Here is a 17,161-nt window from a genome sequence, read left to right as displayed (position 1 = left end):
GTCACCTAAATCTCCACATCTCACAAATGGTGGTCGAAGTAGTTAAACATCAAATTGAAACCCAAATTTCTCTTGAACGTGAATCCTACTTCAAGTTAATNTGTATATGTATATATAATAAATCCCTCTCATTTTACTCCTAGGACATTCATATCTTTCCTTTCAATCCCCCTAAAGAAAGCCTCAAACCAAACCAGTTGAAAAGTTTACAAACTTCACATTTATAGTACTGGCTTTTGTTGCAACAATACCGACCATCATTAGGCCAGTTTACGGTCAATCCCATGCTACCTGCACGGGAGCTTGGCTTCGAAGCTTTGGCCCTTGCACTAACTTTCTGACGGTGGTTCGAATGCGTCGTCTCCAACTCCAGATTGGTGCAGTTCACTCAAGAATCTGGCAGCAATGGACAAGATTGCTTGTCCCTCATTGTTACAGGAGGTGTACTTTACAAATACCTATAAATCGAACTCTTGCGATATCTCTTCCATTTGCTTGTAGGATGTCTCGAGTTCGGTTGATTGTAAAGGTGATATTTACATTTCGGAAGCTTTACAAACATTCTAGGACACATGATATCAACTATTTATGGTGGATGTTATAAATTTTACGTGGATTGTTGCATAACTTAAAAGATTTGAGTAGCTCCCAGATACTGGATCATAACTTTTGCATGATGATAGTCGACCAAAATATGCTTAATTTGGAAGTAGATTTGCACTTCTTGTATTGTGTGTTGCGTTAGCATTATCCAAATTTCTTGCTTTCTCAATGAAGCCACTGCCAGTCCTGTTCCAGATCCTGGTACGCTTTCAAATCATTATTTTAAAGCTCGATTGTCGTTTGATTAATTGATAAGTATGTGATGCACATTATCTAACTAACCCGATTATGCTTTATTTGTCAAATCCAGAGAGACCAAGTGGGAGTGGACCAAATTTATCACCTGCATCATCTCTTCCAAGTCCTACAGGTACTCTGGCAACACAAAAAATTTAATAGGGAGGCAATTTATCCTACATTGGCAAAGTAAACTTTGAAAATATTGAAAGTATTTGCAAAATTGCAGTTCCAACTATTCCACAGCCCATAATAACACCTTTGGCACCAGAAAGTGACTTGGTTCCGACCCCCTGACACCACCAGGAACGTGACCAACTCTGATATCATCCGCCGCTGAGACGGCTCATAACATTTTCAGGTCTCTAACGGCCGCATCGTTGGGAGCCTATTTCTTGAAATTCTATTGATTTGCTCAGGTTATTCATGTTAACTGTGAGAATGTAAAATAAATTTTTTTGTACTGTATATCCAGAATATATATCTTCTGAAATCCACCGTAAGATTGCAGGAAAATAAACTGGCAAATAGCAATTATAATACTACATGACTCCTATTAAATCAAACAAGGGAGAATCAAATCAGAGCAAGCAGAGCCGTTACGTTGGCAATCACTTTCAATGATTTTTGAATTTCATGTAATTTTTTTCATCCCCATCAACATTTCTGGCCTCTGGGAATAAGAGTTTAACATCCAGGAGGAACGCCACGCTGGGGAATTTCTACATGATTAATACCAAGGCAATTGATTCAAACTTATTTATTGTACGTTGACCTTTAAATAAAGTTTTAATGAAGTTTCTATAGAACAGCTATGTACTAATAATGACAGTATCAAATGCATCATCAACGAGATTGATTTAGTTCAATCTAACTTGAGGACATTATCCTCAATGATAAATCAAATAACCACAATTGCATTAAAAAAATGCAGGGTCTACCGTCTACGAGATTGTGAACATTCAGATTCATCATTAACAGTTCTTGGAAGCTTAACTTCATTCCCAGGGGACATCAGACGGCTGAAAATTGTTGTCAGCCTCATCCCACGAACTATTTAGCAACTGCTTACCATTTTCTTCCTCGCCCCATTGAACTTCGGAAGGATTCCCATTATCTGCATCATCCCATGGAATATCAGACGACTGAAAATTGTCAACACAATCATAGCCACAGTGGAGCTCTTGTGCCTTCTCATTCCCAGTACAACCTTCCATGCTGAATTCCTCCCTTTCGGGTAGGAAACAACCCTTATAGGAGCCATTGTCCACACAGTACCACAAAAGCTTGTTCCAGTGCGGATCCTATCGTGTCACAGAAAAATACAGGCATTAGCATATATCAGAACAAACTTCTTAGGTAATGGTGCCTTGAATGTAAAATTAATTTCTTGTAGCTAATCTATCAAGAAAAGAATCAGAAACAAAAATATGTTATGTTGGGAAGAAAGAATTACCTCTACTACAACTTGACTGTCTATACGTAATGCACTGGTTATCAAAATGTGGTGTTTCGACTATTGCACGATTTAAAAATGTTAAAGTAACGTAGATAATATATTAGTTGTAACTTTTTTAAAAGTTAACGTGGTAGACATTTGATCCAACGAGAATAAAAAATAACGAACTACAACTAGAAAAATAGCAACGAGGACAATTGACTTTACCTTGCAAAGTATATGTGGATTCCCAATCACAACGAGCAAAGACCTTGCTCGGGTGATAGCAACATTGAACCTTCTTGAATTGCTCAAGAATCCCAAATAATGTATCCTGTCGAATTCATTATGTTTAACAGTTGAACGAACGGTAGATATAATAATAACTAGTCTCTCTTGTCCCTGAAACTGTTCAACACTACCAACTTTGATGTTTTCCCTTCCGAAACTTTGGAGTGCACTTCTTGTTTTAAGTACTTGCTGTCTGTAAGGAGTTATAACCCCAATGTCTTCCTCTTTCAGCCCTTGCGACTCTATTAAATCTTCTATCACATCAACTACCTTGCTCACTTCAGTTCTATTGAACCACGATGGATTGCTTCCTTCCCTTTCATCGCAACCTTGAATCCCGATAAAAAGTAAAGGAAAATCTTTATCCGGGACCAGGCCTTCCCACGAAAAAATGGAGCTTTCCTCTTTGCATGGCTTTAACTCCCCATCATAAAACAGTTGTGATGGAAGACGCAGTATTGCTGGATGCGTACGATAATTTCTAACCAATTTTGTCATATAATTATCATTTCCAGAATAATATAGCTCATAACCAAAAAGTCTCTCCAAATATGAAGTTCCAAGTCCATAGCTTTCAGCATCTCGAGAAAAAATAACAGGACCTAGCTGCATAGGATCCCCAGCAAGAACAACAACAGTACCTTTTGAATAAAGTTGGGAGAGAGGAACCATAGCCTCAGGCTCGGAAGCTTGCCCTGCTTCATCCAAGAAAATATAAGAGAAATGACCTCTTTTGATTCCTTCTGCATAGAGAAGAGAGGCACTTGTATATGTTGATATTATGATCCTATGCTTCATTAGGTCAAAATATGAAGGACACTTGAATAAGAAATCTTCGACATAGCAAAACTCGATATGGCCAGGATTGACATCCTCGAAAGGACGAGTGAATGCATTGAGACGAAATATTTCACATCTATCAATATTCATTGATTTCATAGTGATAAGCCTCTCCAATATATGGTCAGCTGCACTATTTGAAGGTGCACATACAAGAATTCGAGCATTTCTTTGTCCAACGTAAATCTGGAGGATAGCTTCAACGAGTGTCATTGTTTTTCCAGTTCCTGGGGGGCCATGAATCACATATGGTGACCCTCCTTTGGAAGCAAGGATCATCTTGATTGCACTCAGTTGCTCCTCATTTAGAGCACATGATATTGGCTCAAATGGTTTGGGTTGTATGAGCTCCAGTTTGGATGATCGAAGTGGGAAAAGGAAATTTTTGTCCAGACGCTCAGCAGCTTCAATGGCCTGATACAACCTTCTCATACCCGTGCGGTTATAGGTGAACTGTACGTTATAAAGCTGACTCTCTCTGTGATGTTTGTGAAATTTTTGGTCAAACTTCAAGTATATTTCTTCAGCCTCCACGTGGTGAATGTAGCCCTGTAATAACCAAGAATTTCATCTTCCAAGGAAAACTCACCGATTACACTAGGAGACTGTGAAGTCTTTATATTAAAGAAGTGGAAGTTTTTGGAACACACCACAAGTCAGAGACCACGTGACATATGATTTTGAATGATCGCATGCTTCTAATGAATAATGGTTATTATTAGTTAACCTCTTCCTCTGATATATAACTATTTTCAAGGAATGTGAAATATTACAAGTCTAAGCAGACATTAATCCAGAAAGGACATCTTCGCTGAAGTATGAAGCAGCGTTGAGTGAGTCACATAATTTCAGAATAATAAGAGAAGATGTTAAACAGCCAACATGGGTTTAAGTTTCAGAAGAAAAAACACGTACTGTCCTTAATTCTACGCCAAGCACACAAAAACCAGTAATAGGTCTATAATCTGGCAAAAGCATAAATGTCTCTTCAGAGGTTTAAGTACAGGATGATTCAAATTTGTATGTTTGGAATTTACGTGCATTTTTTCACGTAAGTTGCTGATATTCTTAAAAATTCCAAACTCAAGTTCTGAAGCCAGTGCTGCGGGGTAGTTTTATTTTTCTCGCATTTGCAGTGAGGAGAATTTGGAGGCATGTCATGGTGATCAAATCAACAAGATTTGTATTGGGTTGTAGCATCAGAAATTCAAAGATCATAATATATCCTAGCTTAAGATAAGTGATTTTAAATTAAGAAAATGTTTTGAAGACTATTCAATAGCAATTATTCTGAAGCCACTGAACAGGAATATGATGTTAGTAACTTTTTATTGTATTGCTCAATGATGACTGCTGTGCCGTATCAATGAATCTTCATTTCGCAAAATTAACTCTCTGCATTTCGAGACAAACCTGATAAGGAACATTTTCAGGGGCATACTCAGATGCAATATTGGCATATATATAATCCCCGGTAACAAGTGATGGACGCCTCTCAGCCAATCCTGGGACCTCAAGAGACAAGAACTGCTTTTTCTTGATCTTCATAATGACAGACTCCATGCCATATGTGCGCATGTCGTCCTGAAGTAAATAAACAACTTTCACAGCTGATATGGGCATTGCATCACTTAGGATGAACGATACAAATGTAAGAAGAGACCTATATTGTATATCAAATGGGCACAAACCTCGAGTTTTATCTCTTCCATAGCAATCAACGTCTTGAAATATGAACCATAGTTTGTCTTAGTAAGGCCCGCACCAACTGCGGCAGGAATCTGTTGGTTTAATACCATATCCCGGATATTTGCAGGAATGGGATAATTTCGTAGCCGGTTATTATGCGAACGACTTGAACCCTTGGAAGGGCGGCGTCCCACAATAAAAGAAACGTCTGAAGCGTGAACATCAACAATGATTTGTTTCTTATTCCTTGTTCGGGAAAATGGTTTAGCAGAAGACAGAGACTGAGAAATCTTGTCTTCTGCCAGCAAGAAAACTAACCTTTCTATCGTCTCATCGCCGATACTGAAGTGCACAGCTGTTGTATGTACCCCAATTTCCTTAGGTTTGCAAGACAACCAGACAGTCAGAGTCTGACCAGGACCCAGCACTCTGTCATCCAAGGAAAATGATTCCATGAAATCTTGGATATATTGCAAGTCAGAATTGACATTTGGAGGCTCCATCAAGGAAATTGTAAATGAATTCTCGGGTTTTGAGTCATATATACTGACTGACCACAGATCTAAGGGCTCCACCCCGATGTTTTTTATGGTAACGGAATCAAACACAGTTTCTCCCACAACTCCTGACTGAGGTTTTCCTTGAACCAATGGGAATGGAACAGAAATATTGAAGATCGAGCTCTCGTTGGAAGGGTTATAGCTACAAATCGATCTGCAATTTTCAAAATCAATGAATCCAATGTCCCCTTTATCTCCAATGACCGAGTATTCATCATCAGATTTATCACAAACTGAACTCATTGATGACTATAAAAAACCTGCAAATAATCTGAAACATTCAGTTACACAAACCATGCAAATCCCTCTTTATCGTCCTGAAGAAGACAGGGACAAGATTTTAGCATTACAACAGATGAATGCAGTTAACCAAAAGGCAACGAGGACCACAAAAATCATTCCATGAATTAAGACAACAATCTAACATACAGACACTACTAATGGTTATTTTAGGTAGCATCAATTTTTTTATGCAACTTCAAATATATGATCCGACGAGAAAAGTATTCATAAATTGATAAATTTTGATCACAAGTCAAACTCATTTAATTATCACGTGACTTTCATTAACTTTTATAATAATATAAGAAAATTAGAGATACTAAGGCACGTGTTGTGGGCTCTCTTTCAAGTTTAATTTTTCTGTTGTAACTAGATATCAGAAAGTCCAAAGGCCTAATGAGGGCAACAAAGAGTCGGCAGAAATCAACGATTCGTGGGCTATCTTTCAAGTCTTACAAGCATATAACAGTATCACACTATCACACAAATATCCAAGACAGTACGCAATGTCCAAGAATGGACACTTCTTATTTTATTGTTCTAGCTGACTATCATGTCATATTATCTTATCAGTACCTGATAAGAAATCATGATACAGTTATACACTGACCTGATGCAGAAATGCGGATATGTTATGTCTGAGCATCAGTGGATAAAAATCAATTTCATAAAATGGAAAGGGAAGCATGGAAGAATTTACTTTATTACCATCTCGAAAGATCAATTCCGCGGCAAATGGAGTAATATGCATGTAATTCTCGAAGATACGCAATTAAACTCCCAGTCATGCAAGGAAAATTGAGTAAATTTAGGAAATAAAAATGATGATGTTCGGTGGGCCTTATAAAACATTTTAAGATGAGAATTTACGAAGTTTGAAAGACATGTGATCTTATTAACCATCTTTTACCGTATCTTAAGCCAGTCAAGATTCAGAATCATCAATACTAATCGAATGATCATCCTTCAATAGGAGTATACAGCCAAAAAAAACAAGTTAATAGAACATAGAACATAAGTTGATTAACTTACATAAATCTACACCACCAACGTAAAGAAATATCAGCTCCTCAAAATGATTATTTATTCATCCATCAAAAACTTCACCTAAGAATTAATTAAAGCAACACTACCAAATCAAATGTATATAAATTAATTTAACAAATCGAATGCAGACAACCAAAAAACATAAAATAAAAAACGTAACCACAAGAAACTTAGTACCCCAAAAAAAAAAAACTAAGAACCATACCTTCTATTTCGTGAGCACGAAAATCACTGCAGATTAAAAGAAAACTTGAGCGGCCGGCAAAACGATAAAACGATTAGCAGAAATCCACTGAACAGTGGATGATTAGATATTCAAAAAATGATGGCTTTGTTGAAAACAACAGGCAAAAAAGTAGCAAATGCGTACACTGAAAGGAAAACAACGAAAGGGGAAGGGAACAAGCCAAATTAATGCAAATGGTGAAAAGGGTTGGAGGATTAGATATCAAATTTACGACTTTCGGGTGGAAAATGAAGCCTTTCAGAGATCGAAAGGTGTTTCCATCGCAAAGACAACGGAGAAGCTAAAACTGAGAATTGGAAGGTGGATTCTCCCGTGTACTGGGCTCAACAGTCTGCCTCTGTCCTAGGTCGCCTTATGTGTTAATTTAAGTTTATATAATAATAAAAAGTTTCAATAAATTAATTAAAAAGATAAAGTGATCATTTAATATGTTCATTAAATTAATTAATACAATTAACTTATCATTAATCGTCATTAAAATTATGAAGATTTGAAAGGGAAAATGAATTCGGTGGTACCACCTTTTACTTGTTTAACAGTTCTATCATTTAATATAATTAATTATATTTCATAAAAAAAAATTAAAAAATCTGTATTCACGGATGTAAAGAGATCGATGAACTGTATACATTAATATATAAACACAAGTTTTGAAAGCAATCATGTCAAGATCTTACCTAAACAAACAAATACCTTGCATCAAGTTTTGGTAGTAAATTTTCAAGATTTGGAGAGCATATTTTCTGTCAAAGTAGAAGATCAGATATTAATTTCGTTTCAAACAAAAATATGCAAAGGTATGAACAATAAAATTCCCCTTTGTAAATCGTAGCAAAAATAATACATAAAAAGTAAAGGTTTGACAAGAAAAAATTGACAAACACCTTGAATGTGTATATTCCAACCTCATAGAAGATAATCACATTTCGACCATTCTTAAAAAGAAAAAAAAAATTAACAGCATTTCTTGAAATTTTTAAAAGAAACATGAAGATGAAGTTTCAAATATTGTCCGCGGCTCCGCGCAAACACTCTGGCCTGCTCATTTGACTAGAACCTACTCAAATGAAATCTTCCTGTGAAGGGCTTAGCTAGTTAATTCCCTGGAACCCAAGCTTTCGGCATATTACAAATCAAACCCAAAAGGAGTTCCAGTATACTAAGAATCCATCAGCAAATTCAGTTGATAAATGAAGACAAGAGTTTCAGGAACCCTTGTAAACCCCAAAGCTGAAGCAACGGGGGCATCCTTGATAGAGTTGCGCCATGCATATTCTCTCGCCCCATCCTTGTCTACAATTTTGATCACAAAATTCAGTGGTACAACAAGCAGCTTTATCAAGATGTAATCAAGGAAGTACAGGGACGGGCCTGTCTCTTTGTCATAACCGGCAAGTATAATATTCACCATGTATGGATTCTGGAGAGTTAAAAAACCAGGTATATTAGAGGACAAAGGTATGCAGGTAAGAAGCATAGTGATAGAAACTACAAACTACTCAATTTGATACATCTTTGACTAACTAGAAAGATCTTAAAGGCCTTTCTAAGTTTCTATCGTTCCAATACCCATTGCCCCGTGAAATGGGGAAATTCCAGAGTACACAACATCACTAACCGGTGAATGTTACTGAAGTATCAAGCACCATCCATAAACAACGGATTTGATACATTTACAATTGTGTTAAAGAAATGCCTTGCACAAGTCTCTGAGCATACAGAAACTACATGTCATGTTAGGAGGCAAAAATGACAACTCCAAATACAACAGAAGCGTTTGTTAGAGGTTATCAGCTAGACTTTCGGCTAAAACAGATGCAGTGACACCAAAAAAATGAAAAATACTTTCCCACAAGAGGGAAAATAGGAAACAAAGTATTCTTTGTGTATGAGGATATGCTTAGATTGATTAACTTTGAGTGTTCGGATTCTAGTCTTCCAGGGTTGAGTGTGGCAACTGGAAACCCGAACTGAGGTAAGGGTTGTGAATTGTGATGACACCAAGATTTTCGGAGAAGCAGTGACACCATTAAGGTAGCAAACAACGATCTTCATATAATGTATATACTGAATAAGACTCAGATTCTATACATTTGTTTCAAGTAAAGTAGAAGAAAAAATATAGATTAGCTAGTTAGACATAGTTATTCAGTAAGAGAATTTGGTCACTCTTATAATTAAATTTTAGGAAAAAAATTTATCAACTAGCTTTTTAGTATTCTCCAACTAGATTTTTAAACCCAACATTAAGAAAACAGTAAAGTGAAAAAGAACAAATCATTTGTCATTCAGAAACATCTAAAGAAAATGGTACACCTTTCTCAAGGCTGTGGCGAGCTCGCTTCTGGTGAAATTTGCAGCGGCTGCAGTGGTCAGAGGCATGGCATTACGAAATTGGCACAGGGCCACATTCTTCTGTTTGTACTCAGTAAACCAAGCCCTAACACATCAATACACAAAAAACTTAACTCAACACTTAGCTAAAGCCGACAACTCAGTGAATCGTGCAAAACATGTCAATTAGGAAAGCATTTTATTACAATGGAAGCATACATTATCAACCGGGATTCGTAGATAATGTAATCTTTGATGGATTGAACTGTATTACCAAATCTAATGCCAAATCTTAATCTTTAATTCTTTATTATAATTGATCTCCATAAGAATTATTATCGATCCTAATAAAATGGCAAAAAATTTTGAACGAAAACTCCACATCCGTAGTTAGCGAAGCCTATTTTTTAGAATGACAGTTTCCTTGAAATGCAATTACTATTAATAAGATTGTATGTAGCTAATAAGTCTAGATCAAAGAATGAAAGGTTATGAAAGAATTTTACTAGATAGTGAGCTTGTAGGGATCCACCTAAAGATAGAACTAAGTAATCTTGTCTATCACTTAAGATAATACTTCATTGAGTTTTTTGCAAGCCTTAACAAAGATTAAATAGGGAAGCAATCTGTATACCATAAAGAGTCAATCTTGTTCAGCAAGACATTTATCCAACGATGGAGAAAGCTCATAATTCAGTTGCTCCAGCAAGTCCCTGATCAAGGAACTCTCGCTTCAAAGAAATAGCTCCTACGAACTCCAGACAATAAACCCAATCCCCAATGGTCACAACAAATACATCAACCACAATAATGATCTTGCTTATCACTTGAGATAATATTGCATGCGGTACTTCGAAGTTCGAAGAGCTTGGAGCGAGCTTCCGAAACTCTCTTTTGTGTGACAAATCTCTCGCCACAAAAGGTACGAACAGACGAGGCTTTGCCTGTTGAGAATAATTGTGCTAATATAGCATATGGTACTTGAATCATGATAACATTGTATAAATTCGTAGAGTATAATCAGAAATAGAAAAAATTCAAATTAAATATATGTTAAAATTCTAAGCTTGATTCTTAAACCCCTAGTAAACACAACAATAAAACAAACCCATGTACTAAACATCAAATCAAACAAAAGTCGCAAACTACAAGCATTTCACGCGCTTCATTTAAAATGCAGTAGATTACCAAATAAATAAAATAAATCATCAACCAAATAAAAAAAGGGATTTCACCGGTCGCCCGTCTCCCCGGATGCTCCCATGATCTTGTGAGAATCTAAGACCATGATTTTGTCCTCGTTGGTCTTGTGCACAAGGATGCTGTGAACCGCAGATGTGTCCGCCGCGACTATAGCAAAATCTTTACCCACTAGTCCAAAAACTGACTCCATATTTAGATTGAAGACTCGGCTACGGAATCAGATTCCTATCCGCTTCGCTTTTTATTCACACCACCTCGGTTTTCAGCTGCTTTGTTTTTCTGCTATGCTGGACTTCGAGTTTCGGTAAGAACCTAGAGGACGGGGTCAGGGGCCTTGGAGAAGAAGAAGGCTAAAGCGTGTTAGCAAAGAAAAGTCGCACTACTTCTGACTTCATTTTAGATATTTTTCCAAATATTTTTTTTTTCAAAAAATTTCGTTATCTTGTGTATGACGTCTTGCATGTCAATTTTGCATAACATACGTACGAATCAATTCATGAAAAATATTCATAAAGTTTGTAAATTTTCTTCAGGGTGGGTGACATGTATGTAATATAAATTTTTCCTTCAAATTGTAAAATTAAATTTATTGTTAGGAATATCATATTGTGACAATGATTTTACGTGCATCCACAAAAATAAGATTAGAAATTTCATTTTTGTAATCAATAAAATAACACCTCATAGATCAGAATTTATCATACAAGTTTATAGATTTCAATCTTTATTTATCCACCACCCTTTCACGCAACAACAGTTTCTCCCCACTAATCTCAGTTTTCCCATTTTCCCCTCAATTGAAAGCATATCTTTCCTATATTTGAAGAAAGACGACAACCAAACTCACTCCCAAAATTGTAATCGCTTACCCCACCACAGCCACACCTTCTCCACCTCTCTAGCAATATATCATCGCTTGGAAGCCGTCAAGGTCACCAAGAATTATGTTAACCCAACAACATACATCAAAGAATGCTACTAGACTCTGATTTTTATTCATAATATGTAGAGTATAATTAAAGAGGCTTGCTACATTTGTATATAAGGAGGCTCTTTGTTAAGCAGCGAGATGTTCATATTAAGGTAAAGACAACCCGGAACTAATAAATAATGGTCGAGTTCAACATACTTTTAAAAGTTCGTCTTTAATATATATATCCATGTTTATTCTTACATGTTGAGTTGTGGGTTATTTTGTTGACCCCACAGTTAAAAATAATAAAAATCATTAGATGCGATCTTACTGCTAAGATGAGCTATGAATTAAATCAAATGACATTTATATCTTCATTGGAAAAGTATTTCCAAGTCAAACCAAGAAATTAATTGATAGAACTAACTTACACATAGCCAATAACATAAAAGAAATTAAAATGATGTTTTGTAAAGTATAAAATATGCTGACTCAACCAACTTCAATTAAAAAATGTTTGAATCAACTGTCATATGATAATATTATTATTAACAAATTATAGCGTGAGCTCGGACTGCTGCATGCATGTGTCTCTGTGGGGGTGGGCGTGTGCGTGGGCGTGTGTGTGTGTGTGTGTGTGTGCGTGTGTGTGTGTGTGTGTGTGTGTGTGAGACAACCAAGAACACTACTTTTCAGTAAAAATCATTAGCAGCAAACACAGAGCGCAAGGCCCTCTTTACAGAATTCAATATTGTGCTTTCTGTCACGTTAGCAATGAGTGTTAAATCAGATTCTCACTTGTATTCTTCGCTTAAAAACAAAAGTTAAAAAGGGGCATCATTATTTTGACCATATACATTTCTCCCCTTGTCAAGAATATCTACCCTAACAAACAAAGAATCATCAGACATTAACAACAAACAAGATTCTTGTATTCCCACCTTCTCTGTTACTCACCTATGGCCTTAACACAAAACAGACTCATGACTTAGTACCCATGTTGAAGAAGGCGATCGATCACACCTCGTAATGGAGGCTCAAATTACTCAAACGAACTTAGAGATGGCATGTATTGGGAAATTGTGAATCTTGAAATTTAAAGACTCGATGTTGGAAGAACGTAATCAGTTGAGGAGTAAGCGTTAATCATGTCACACCGTGTCAAGTTTGCCTTCGGAGAGTAGCATATGCACGTCTGATCAGAGGAAAAGGAAGAAAATTAGACTAAAATCATAAGCATGCTGCAGGATGTATAAAAATTAAGGACAGAATTGCCTTTATCGGTTAGTGAGAGGAGATGTCCTTATCTATTGTCAGATTGGTGTTTCTCAATAGCATCTGGCGACCTGCAAAAAGGGACCGATTATAAAAGAGAAATACAAAGAAAACATTAAAAACTCAAGGGATAAGACAACTGGATGCATCACTAGACAAAATCTGGGAGACGGTACGAAAAGGGATTGTAAACAAGGCATATATGCTATACACGAATCATAGGTGGAGCGGAGCATGACATGTTCAGAATTAATTGTTTGTTGATATACCAAAAACAAAAGCTGATAAAAAGGGAGCAACTCAATGGCGTACCCATGTAAGAGTTCCTTCAAAAGAAAGAGAGTTCTGTATAACCATGTGAATATGGTAACATTTCCTCCACCTCAATTCTGGAGGTCGAACGACTCATGCTTTTCCTCAACCGGCTGGGAACAGATTCGACTTCGGCCCAAAACACACTGGAGACGGGTCTATGATCCGAAAACCTACATTCCCCACGAACATATGATAATTGTTGAAGACCAGTACCATACCATAAAATCCGGTCACACCTTTAGATACAGAAAGATATAAATCAGCTCCAGCTAGATATAGACCAAAGCATCTTCAATTAACTAAATCATATTAGAGATATTTACCATGCGGGTGTCCTTCGTTTCTCCTTTGGATGCATATCATCACCTGCATATCTGTCTGAATTATGCGAATATTTGTATGTTGGTGGAAAATATATCTTCCCTTCTTTCCAGCCATCAAATACTCGACCTTGTCTATGCTCAATCCGCAGCTATCAGGAAAATAAAGCATAGTTAAATATCGGCATATGGACAAAGAAAATCAAGCCAAATAATTTCAAGAAACTGAACGGATCTGTCCTCGGTAAGAGTAAGATGTCATACTTGGTCCTTTTCTAATAAGGCTCTCCAGTTTTGCATTTCAATGAGTGCTTTAGCAGACCGGTATGGCAGTGCTATACGATAGTTCAGGTCTCCCAACCAGATAGTTCGACTACATCAAAAATTAATTATCATTAAAAAGGCCTTGTAAACCAATGATAAGCACAAGAATAGTTGAACAAATATTTTCCCTCTTGACTATGCTCAAAGGCACTCGATAGCAAGAAAATACACCTGATTTATCAGATTAAATTTTTTTTAAAAACAATTCACCTCCTTAAAACAAACCAAATGTTTAAGATCTTACTCATGTCCAAGGATTGTCTCTGGGGATTTCTCGTCATTGATGCAGTTAACTCGTGGGAATCTTGTTTTTCTTAAGATCTCTATGACATCGGCATTTCTTCGTAGTTCATCACCTTCCTTCTGACCAGATGTCAAATGGCTGCATACGAAACAAAGGCTGGTCTGATGCAGCAACATGCTGATTGAAATGGATCCCTGCCATAAAAGAACAATACTGCCCCTTGGTTAATTATTTTAAATTGCCTAAATACAAGCAAAAACAACAATATTAACACACACGACTACCTTATTGCCAAGGTAACCCATCAATCCTCGACCAACACAAGAAACCTTTATGTTCCGAACAAATTCTCTCAACTCACTTCGAACCCAAACAGTAAGAAAAACGCCGACCATTTGCTTGCTTGCCACCAAAGAGTATCTAGAGCATTCGGGCATCATAGCTGCATCTTCCCCCTGATTAGCACTTAACGACATTGGAGAATACAACACCGTACTAGGTGAATCCCCAGGCAAATAATCCTCATCAGACCCCAATCTCGAGAAATCACTAGGCCTCTGACCCCAAGAATAGTCACTAGGCCGCCGACTTGAAGAATAGTCACTTGGTCGATGACCAGAGGAATAGTCACTCGGGCGACAATCACTTGGCCGCTGACTGGAAGAACAGTCACTTGGCCTATAACCCCATCTCATATTTGGGACAAAGTCACTGTGTCTATGTCCAAAAATTGTTCTTTCACAAACACTGAATCGCCTGTTGAGGCAAGTTTGTGGTGTAGAAGAGTCAATTTCAATTCCCATTCGTTGTGGAGTCTGGAAAGATCGGCGATGAAGGAAGGCCGAGGCTTTGTGCCTGGCTGACCCCTCGAAATCTTCATTCCACTCAGCAATCGGCTCAGGGACAGGTGACGGTGTATAGCACCCACTTCCTCCACTAGTGCCAGGAGCATTATTTAGTGTTCTTTTGATAAGAGTAAGCCACTTTTTGGCAGGACCATTGTCTTCCGCACCAAGGATGTTACTAGCGTTCAAAGGGACTATTTCTTGAAATCTATAAGATTAACACAATTTTTTTTAAAAAAAAGTGGCAGTCGTTTATATTTGTACTCACGAATTGAGATCATACCCGAGTACATAAATGTCAGCAGGTGGTGCAGAATGTAGCCAATTATCTAAGTTCATATTGCTTGGCGGCGATTTTCCTCCCACATTCCACGTTGATGCAAAGACGCTGAAATAAGAAATCAGAAAACGGAAGAACGTCAACAAGAGGGAAATAAGCATAACTCTTTTGATGAAACAAACCTATGGTTCTGGACATTTATAATCTGAGGGTGATCAAGATAGCCTCTCCCCCGCCTGGAACAAGACCGTGAATGGGAAAGGGAACGCTCCACATTCTTTGTTGATTTTTCTGCATTCAAAATCAATGTCAACGTCAAATGTGTAAACATAGGAATCAAAATTGATCATGAACATCGCGTGTCAACTTATATTTTCAAACCTTTGTCATTGTGAACTCATAGTTGAGAGATATGATGCTGTAAACCAGTTTTACCTTTCTCGATTGCGGATTGTCCCCTTTCAGAGAACCTACTTCTCCTTTCACCATTTCCACCTAGTCAAGAAAATATCGTTATTAAAACCTGCTAAATACAAACCTCGGTTGACCTCACATGATTCAAATCTTGCTAATAAACGGTCAAGTGGTCAAAACTCCGAACTTTTAATTTTGTGAAGAAAGCAAAGAAATAAGACCAGTATGTATATCATAGATAAATTAAACTCAACTGAAAACTATTGTAAATTTAATTAATGGTGAAGTAGAAGACAAACCCGTGAAGACAAAACAAGAGAAAGAAAAAAAAACAGATTTCTTTAACCAACCTAAAAAGGTATAATGTTAAAGTTTAAGTGTTTAACCCGGTTTAATCTCGAAATAAAAATCAAGGCAGGCTCAAAAATACTAAATCAAATGGAAAGTGCCACTCTAACTCAACAAAGATGACTACTCGCCTCTATAAACAGCTTCATCATCTTGATATTCCCCGCTTTTGCACTTGATATTGAACCATTTTCTAATCAATTTCTTTGACCATGAGAGCTTCACGTAACACCCAAATAAATAATCAATTCAGCAACCCAAAAAACAAGATTCGGGCATTAAATTTCATTTAAAAATATAAAAAAAATACGGGGGAAACTAAAAACCTTGTTTTTCTTTGAATCCCCATCCTTCATTGTTGCGCCTATTTCTGATATTTGCTCAGAGAAATCCCAGATATCGAAAGGAAAATGGGCCCTTAAAAATTCTCTACTTTCCGGCAGAAAGAAATGAAGATTGCAAATGGGGCCTTCACAATTTTCAAGCACATTGAATTCTAAGAACCTGACCATGCATCCATGAATCAAGATTCAATTTTTTCCAAGAGTCGTCACTCCAATGTTCATTCTAACAGCCTTTACAGGCACTATATTTGACAAATATATAGTAATAATCCACACTTAAATAACAGAGAAAATGAGACAAAGACCAACTTAGGAACAAGACAAGGCAATTACGAGAGAGAGAGAGTGACGGAGAATGAATTTAGAGGGGCCTTTTTTCCTCAATCTACACTGCTTCCTTCTCAGTAGCAAAATGGTAACAGCAATGCATCGAATTTGAGCTGAATCAATAAAGGGAACAATGCAGCACTCTCTCACACGCACAAAAGCGTGTTTTTTGTGCTTTGCATTTTTAACCCCATAGCCCCTGGGAGACCCACCATGATTAGAGAGAAACGAACGACTAGCTCAGTGACACATTTGCTAACAAATTTTAAGGTTATGAATATGAATGGTTTTTCTTCCCGAGTTCTTCTAAAAGATTGCAACTTGTATGTTTAAATCTGAATTCATAAGCTCATAAAAAAAAATTACATTCCTTGGTAAAAATTAATAGCAACGAGACATGTACGACGAAACTTGTATAACTATTTTTCACTATAAAAATTC

At 37.0% G+C, this 17,161-nt stretch overlaps 3 protein-coding genes across 12 annotated transcripts; all 3 read right to left on the bottom strand.

Moving 5' to 3' along the window:
* Nucleotides 1–1,444: 1,444 nt before the first annotated feature.
* Nucleotides 1,445–7,586, bottom strand: LOC140969626 (probable RNA helicase SDE3). Of its 6 annotated transcripts, none has more exons than XR_012173964.1 (6): nucleotides 7,193–7,586; nucleotides 5,101–5,918; nucleotides 4,823–4,993; nucleotides 2,507–3,958; nucleotides 1,782–2,144; nucleotides 1,445–1,562 (listed from the first exon to the last, which is right to left on the bottom strand). XR_012173964.1 is itself a non-coding variant. In XM_073431027.1 (6 exons), the coding sequence occupies exons 3-6, from the start codon at nucleotides 5,899–5,901 to the stop codon at nucleotides 1,839–1,841; spliced, it is 2,730 nt and encodes a 909-aa protein (XP_073287128.1). In that variant the 5' UTR covers nucleotides 5,902–5,918; nucleotides 7,193–7,246; nucleotides 7,358–7,586; the 3' UTR covers nucleotides 1,623–1,838. The 6 variants fall into 6 exon arrangements, 5 of the variants coding, with proteins under 5 accessions (XP_073287128.1, XP_073287127.1, XP_073287130.1 ...); XM_073431027.1 differs by lacking the exon at nucleotides 1,445–1,562 and having other exon boundaries at nucleotides 1,623–2,144; nucleotides 7,193–7,246; nucleotides 7,358–7,586; XM_073431026.1 differs by lacking the exon at nucleotides 1,445–1,562 and having other exon boundaries at nucleotides 1,623–2,144; nucleotides 7,193–7,247; nucleotides 7,438–7,583.
* Nucleotides 7,587–8,107: 521 nt separating this feature from the next.
* Nucleotides 8,108–11,136, bottom strand: LOC140969654 (proteasome subunit beta type-2-A-like). 4 transcript variants are annotated; one of them, XM_073431075.1, is made up of 4 exons: nucleotides 10,804–10,942; nucleotides 10,203–10,512; nucleotides 9,551–9,674; nucleotides 8,108–8,654 (listed from the first exon to the last, which is right to left on the bottom strand). In XM_073431075.1, the coding sequence occupies exons 2-4, from the start codon at nucleotides 10,256–10,258 to the stop codon at nucleotides 8,394–8,396; spliced, it is 441 nt and encodes a 146-aa protein (XP_073287176.1). In that variant the 5' UTR covers nucleotides 10,259–10,512; nucleotides 10,804–10,942; the 3' UTR covers nucleotides 8,108–8,393. The 4 variants fall into 4 exon arrangements, with proteins under 4 accessions (XP_073287176.1, XP_073287174.1, XP_073287172.1 ...); XM_073431073.1 differs by having other exon boundaries at nucleotides 10,203–10,530; nucleotides 10,804–10,937; XM_073431071.1 differs by lacking the exon at nucleotides 10,203–10,512 and having other exon boundaries at nucleotides 10,804–11,136.
* Nucleotides 11,137–12,381: 1,245 nt separating this feature from the next.
* Nucleotides 12,382–16,997, bottom strand: LOC140969665 (type IV inositol polyphosphate 5-phosphatase 7-like). Of its 2 annotated transcripts, none has more exons than XR_012173972.1 (12): nucleotides 16,376–16,996; nucleotides 16,181–16,268; nucleotides 15,723–15,782; nucleotides 15,470–15,578; nucleotides 15,291–15,395; nucleotides 14,447–15,215; nucleotides 14,163–14,356; nucleotides 13,859–13,967; nucleotides 13,598–13,746; nucleotides 13,272–13,510; nucleotides 12,960–13,030; nucleotides 12,382–12,879 (listed from the first exon to the last, which is right to left on the bottom strand). XR_012173972.1 is itself a non-coding variant. In XM_073431086.1 (12 exons), the coding sequence occupies exons 2-11, from the start codon at nucleotides 16,559–16,561 to the stop codon at nucleotides 13,288–13,290; spliced, it is 1,992 nt and encodes a 663-aa protein (XP_073287187.1). In that variant the 5' UTR covers nucleotides 16,562–16,635; nucleotides 16,727–16,997; the 3' UTR covers nucleotides 12,382–13,030; nucleotides 13,272–13,287. The 2 variants fall into 2 exon arrangements, 1 of the variants encoding a protein (XP_073287187.1); XM_073431086.1 differs by having other exon boundaries at nucleotides 12,382–13,030; nucleotides 16,376–16,635; nucleotides 16,727–16,997.
* Between the last annotated feature and the right edge of the window lie 164 nt (nucleotides 16,998–17,161).

The sequence above is a fragment of the Primulina huaijiensis genome, unplaced genomic scaffold (assembly GCF_012295235.1).
Source record: "Primulina huaijiensis isolate GDHJ02 unplaced genomic scaffold, ASM1229523v2 scaffold42415, whole genome shotgun sequence".
NCBI classification, from domain to species: Eukaryota; Viridiplantae; Streptophyta; class Magnoliopsida; order Lamiales; family Gesneriaceae; genus Primulina; species Primulina huaijiensis.
The sequence above is the reverse complement of the archived record's forward strand: the minus strand, read 5'-3'. Positions and strand labels throughout refer to the sequence as shown.

What these genes read in the sequence shown, in the direction of transcription:
- LOC140969665 (XM_073431086.1), bottom strand. Translation starts at nt 16,561, where the DNA reads ATGGTCAGGTTCTTAGAATTCAATGTGCTTGAAAATTGTGAAGGCCCC. An exon ending in GAGACAATCCTTGGACATGA is followed by an intron (nt 13,968 to 14,162) that starts GTAAGATCTTAA and finishes TTTTTGATGTAG; the next exon opens with TCGAACTATCTGGTTGGGAG. An exon ending in CCTTATTAGAAAAGGACCAA is followed by an intron (nt 13,747 to 13,858) that starts GTATGACATCTT and finishes TTTTCCTGATAG; the next exon opens with CTGCGGATTGAGCATAGACA.
- LOC140969654 (XM_073431071.1), bottom strand. Translation starts at nt 10,961, where the DNA reads ATGGAGTCAGTTTTTGGACTAGTGGGTAAAGATTTTGCTATAGTCGCG. An exon ending in TCCGGGGAGACGGGCGACCG is followed by an intron (nt 9,675 to 10,803) that starts GTGAAATCCCTT and finishes TTGATGTGTTAG; the next exon opens with GGCTTGGTTTACTGAGTACA. An exon ending in TCGCCACAGCCTTGAGAAAG is followed by an intron (nt 8,655 to 9,550) that starts GTGTACCATTTT and finishes TTAACTCTCCAG; the next exon opens with AATCCATACATGGTGAATAT.
- LOC140969626 (XM_073431029.1), bottom strand. Translation starts at nt 5,901, where the DNA reads ATGAGTTCAGTTTGTGATAAATCTGATGATGAATACTCGGTCATTGGA. An exon ending in TGGAAGAGATAAAACTCGAG is followed by an intron (nt 4,994 to 5,100) that starts GTTTGTGCCCAT and finishes TATTTACTTCAG; the next exon opens with GACGACATGCGCACATATGG. An exon ending in ATCCACATATACTTTGCAAG is followed by an intron (nt 2,145 to 2,506) that starts GTAAAGTCAATT and finishes GTGACACGATAG; the next exon opens with GATCCGCACTGGAACAAGCT.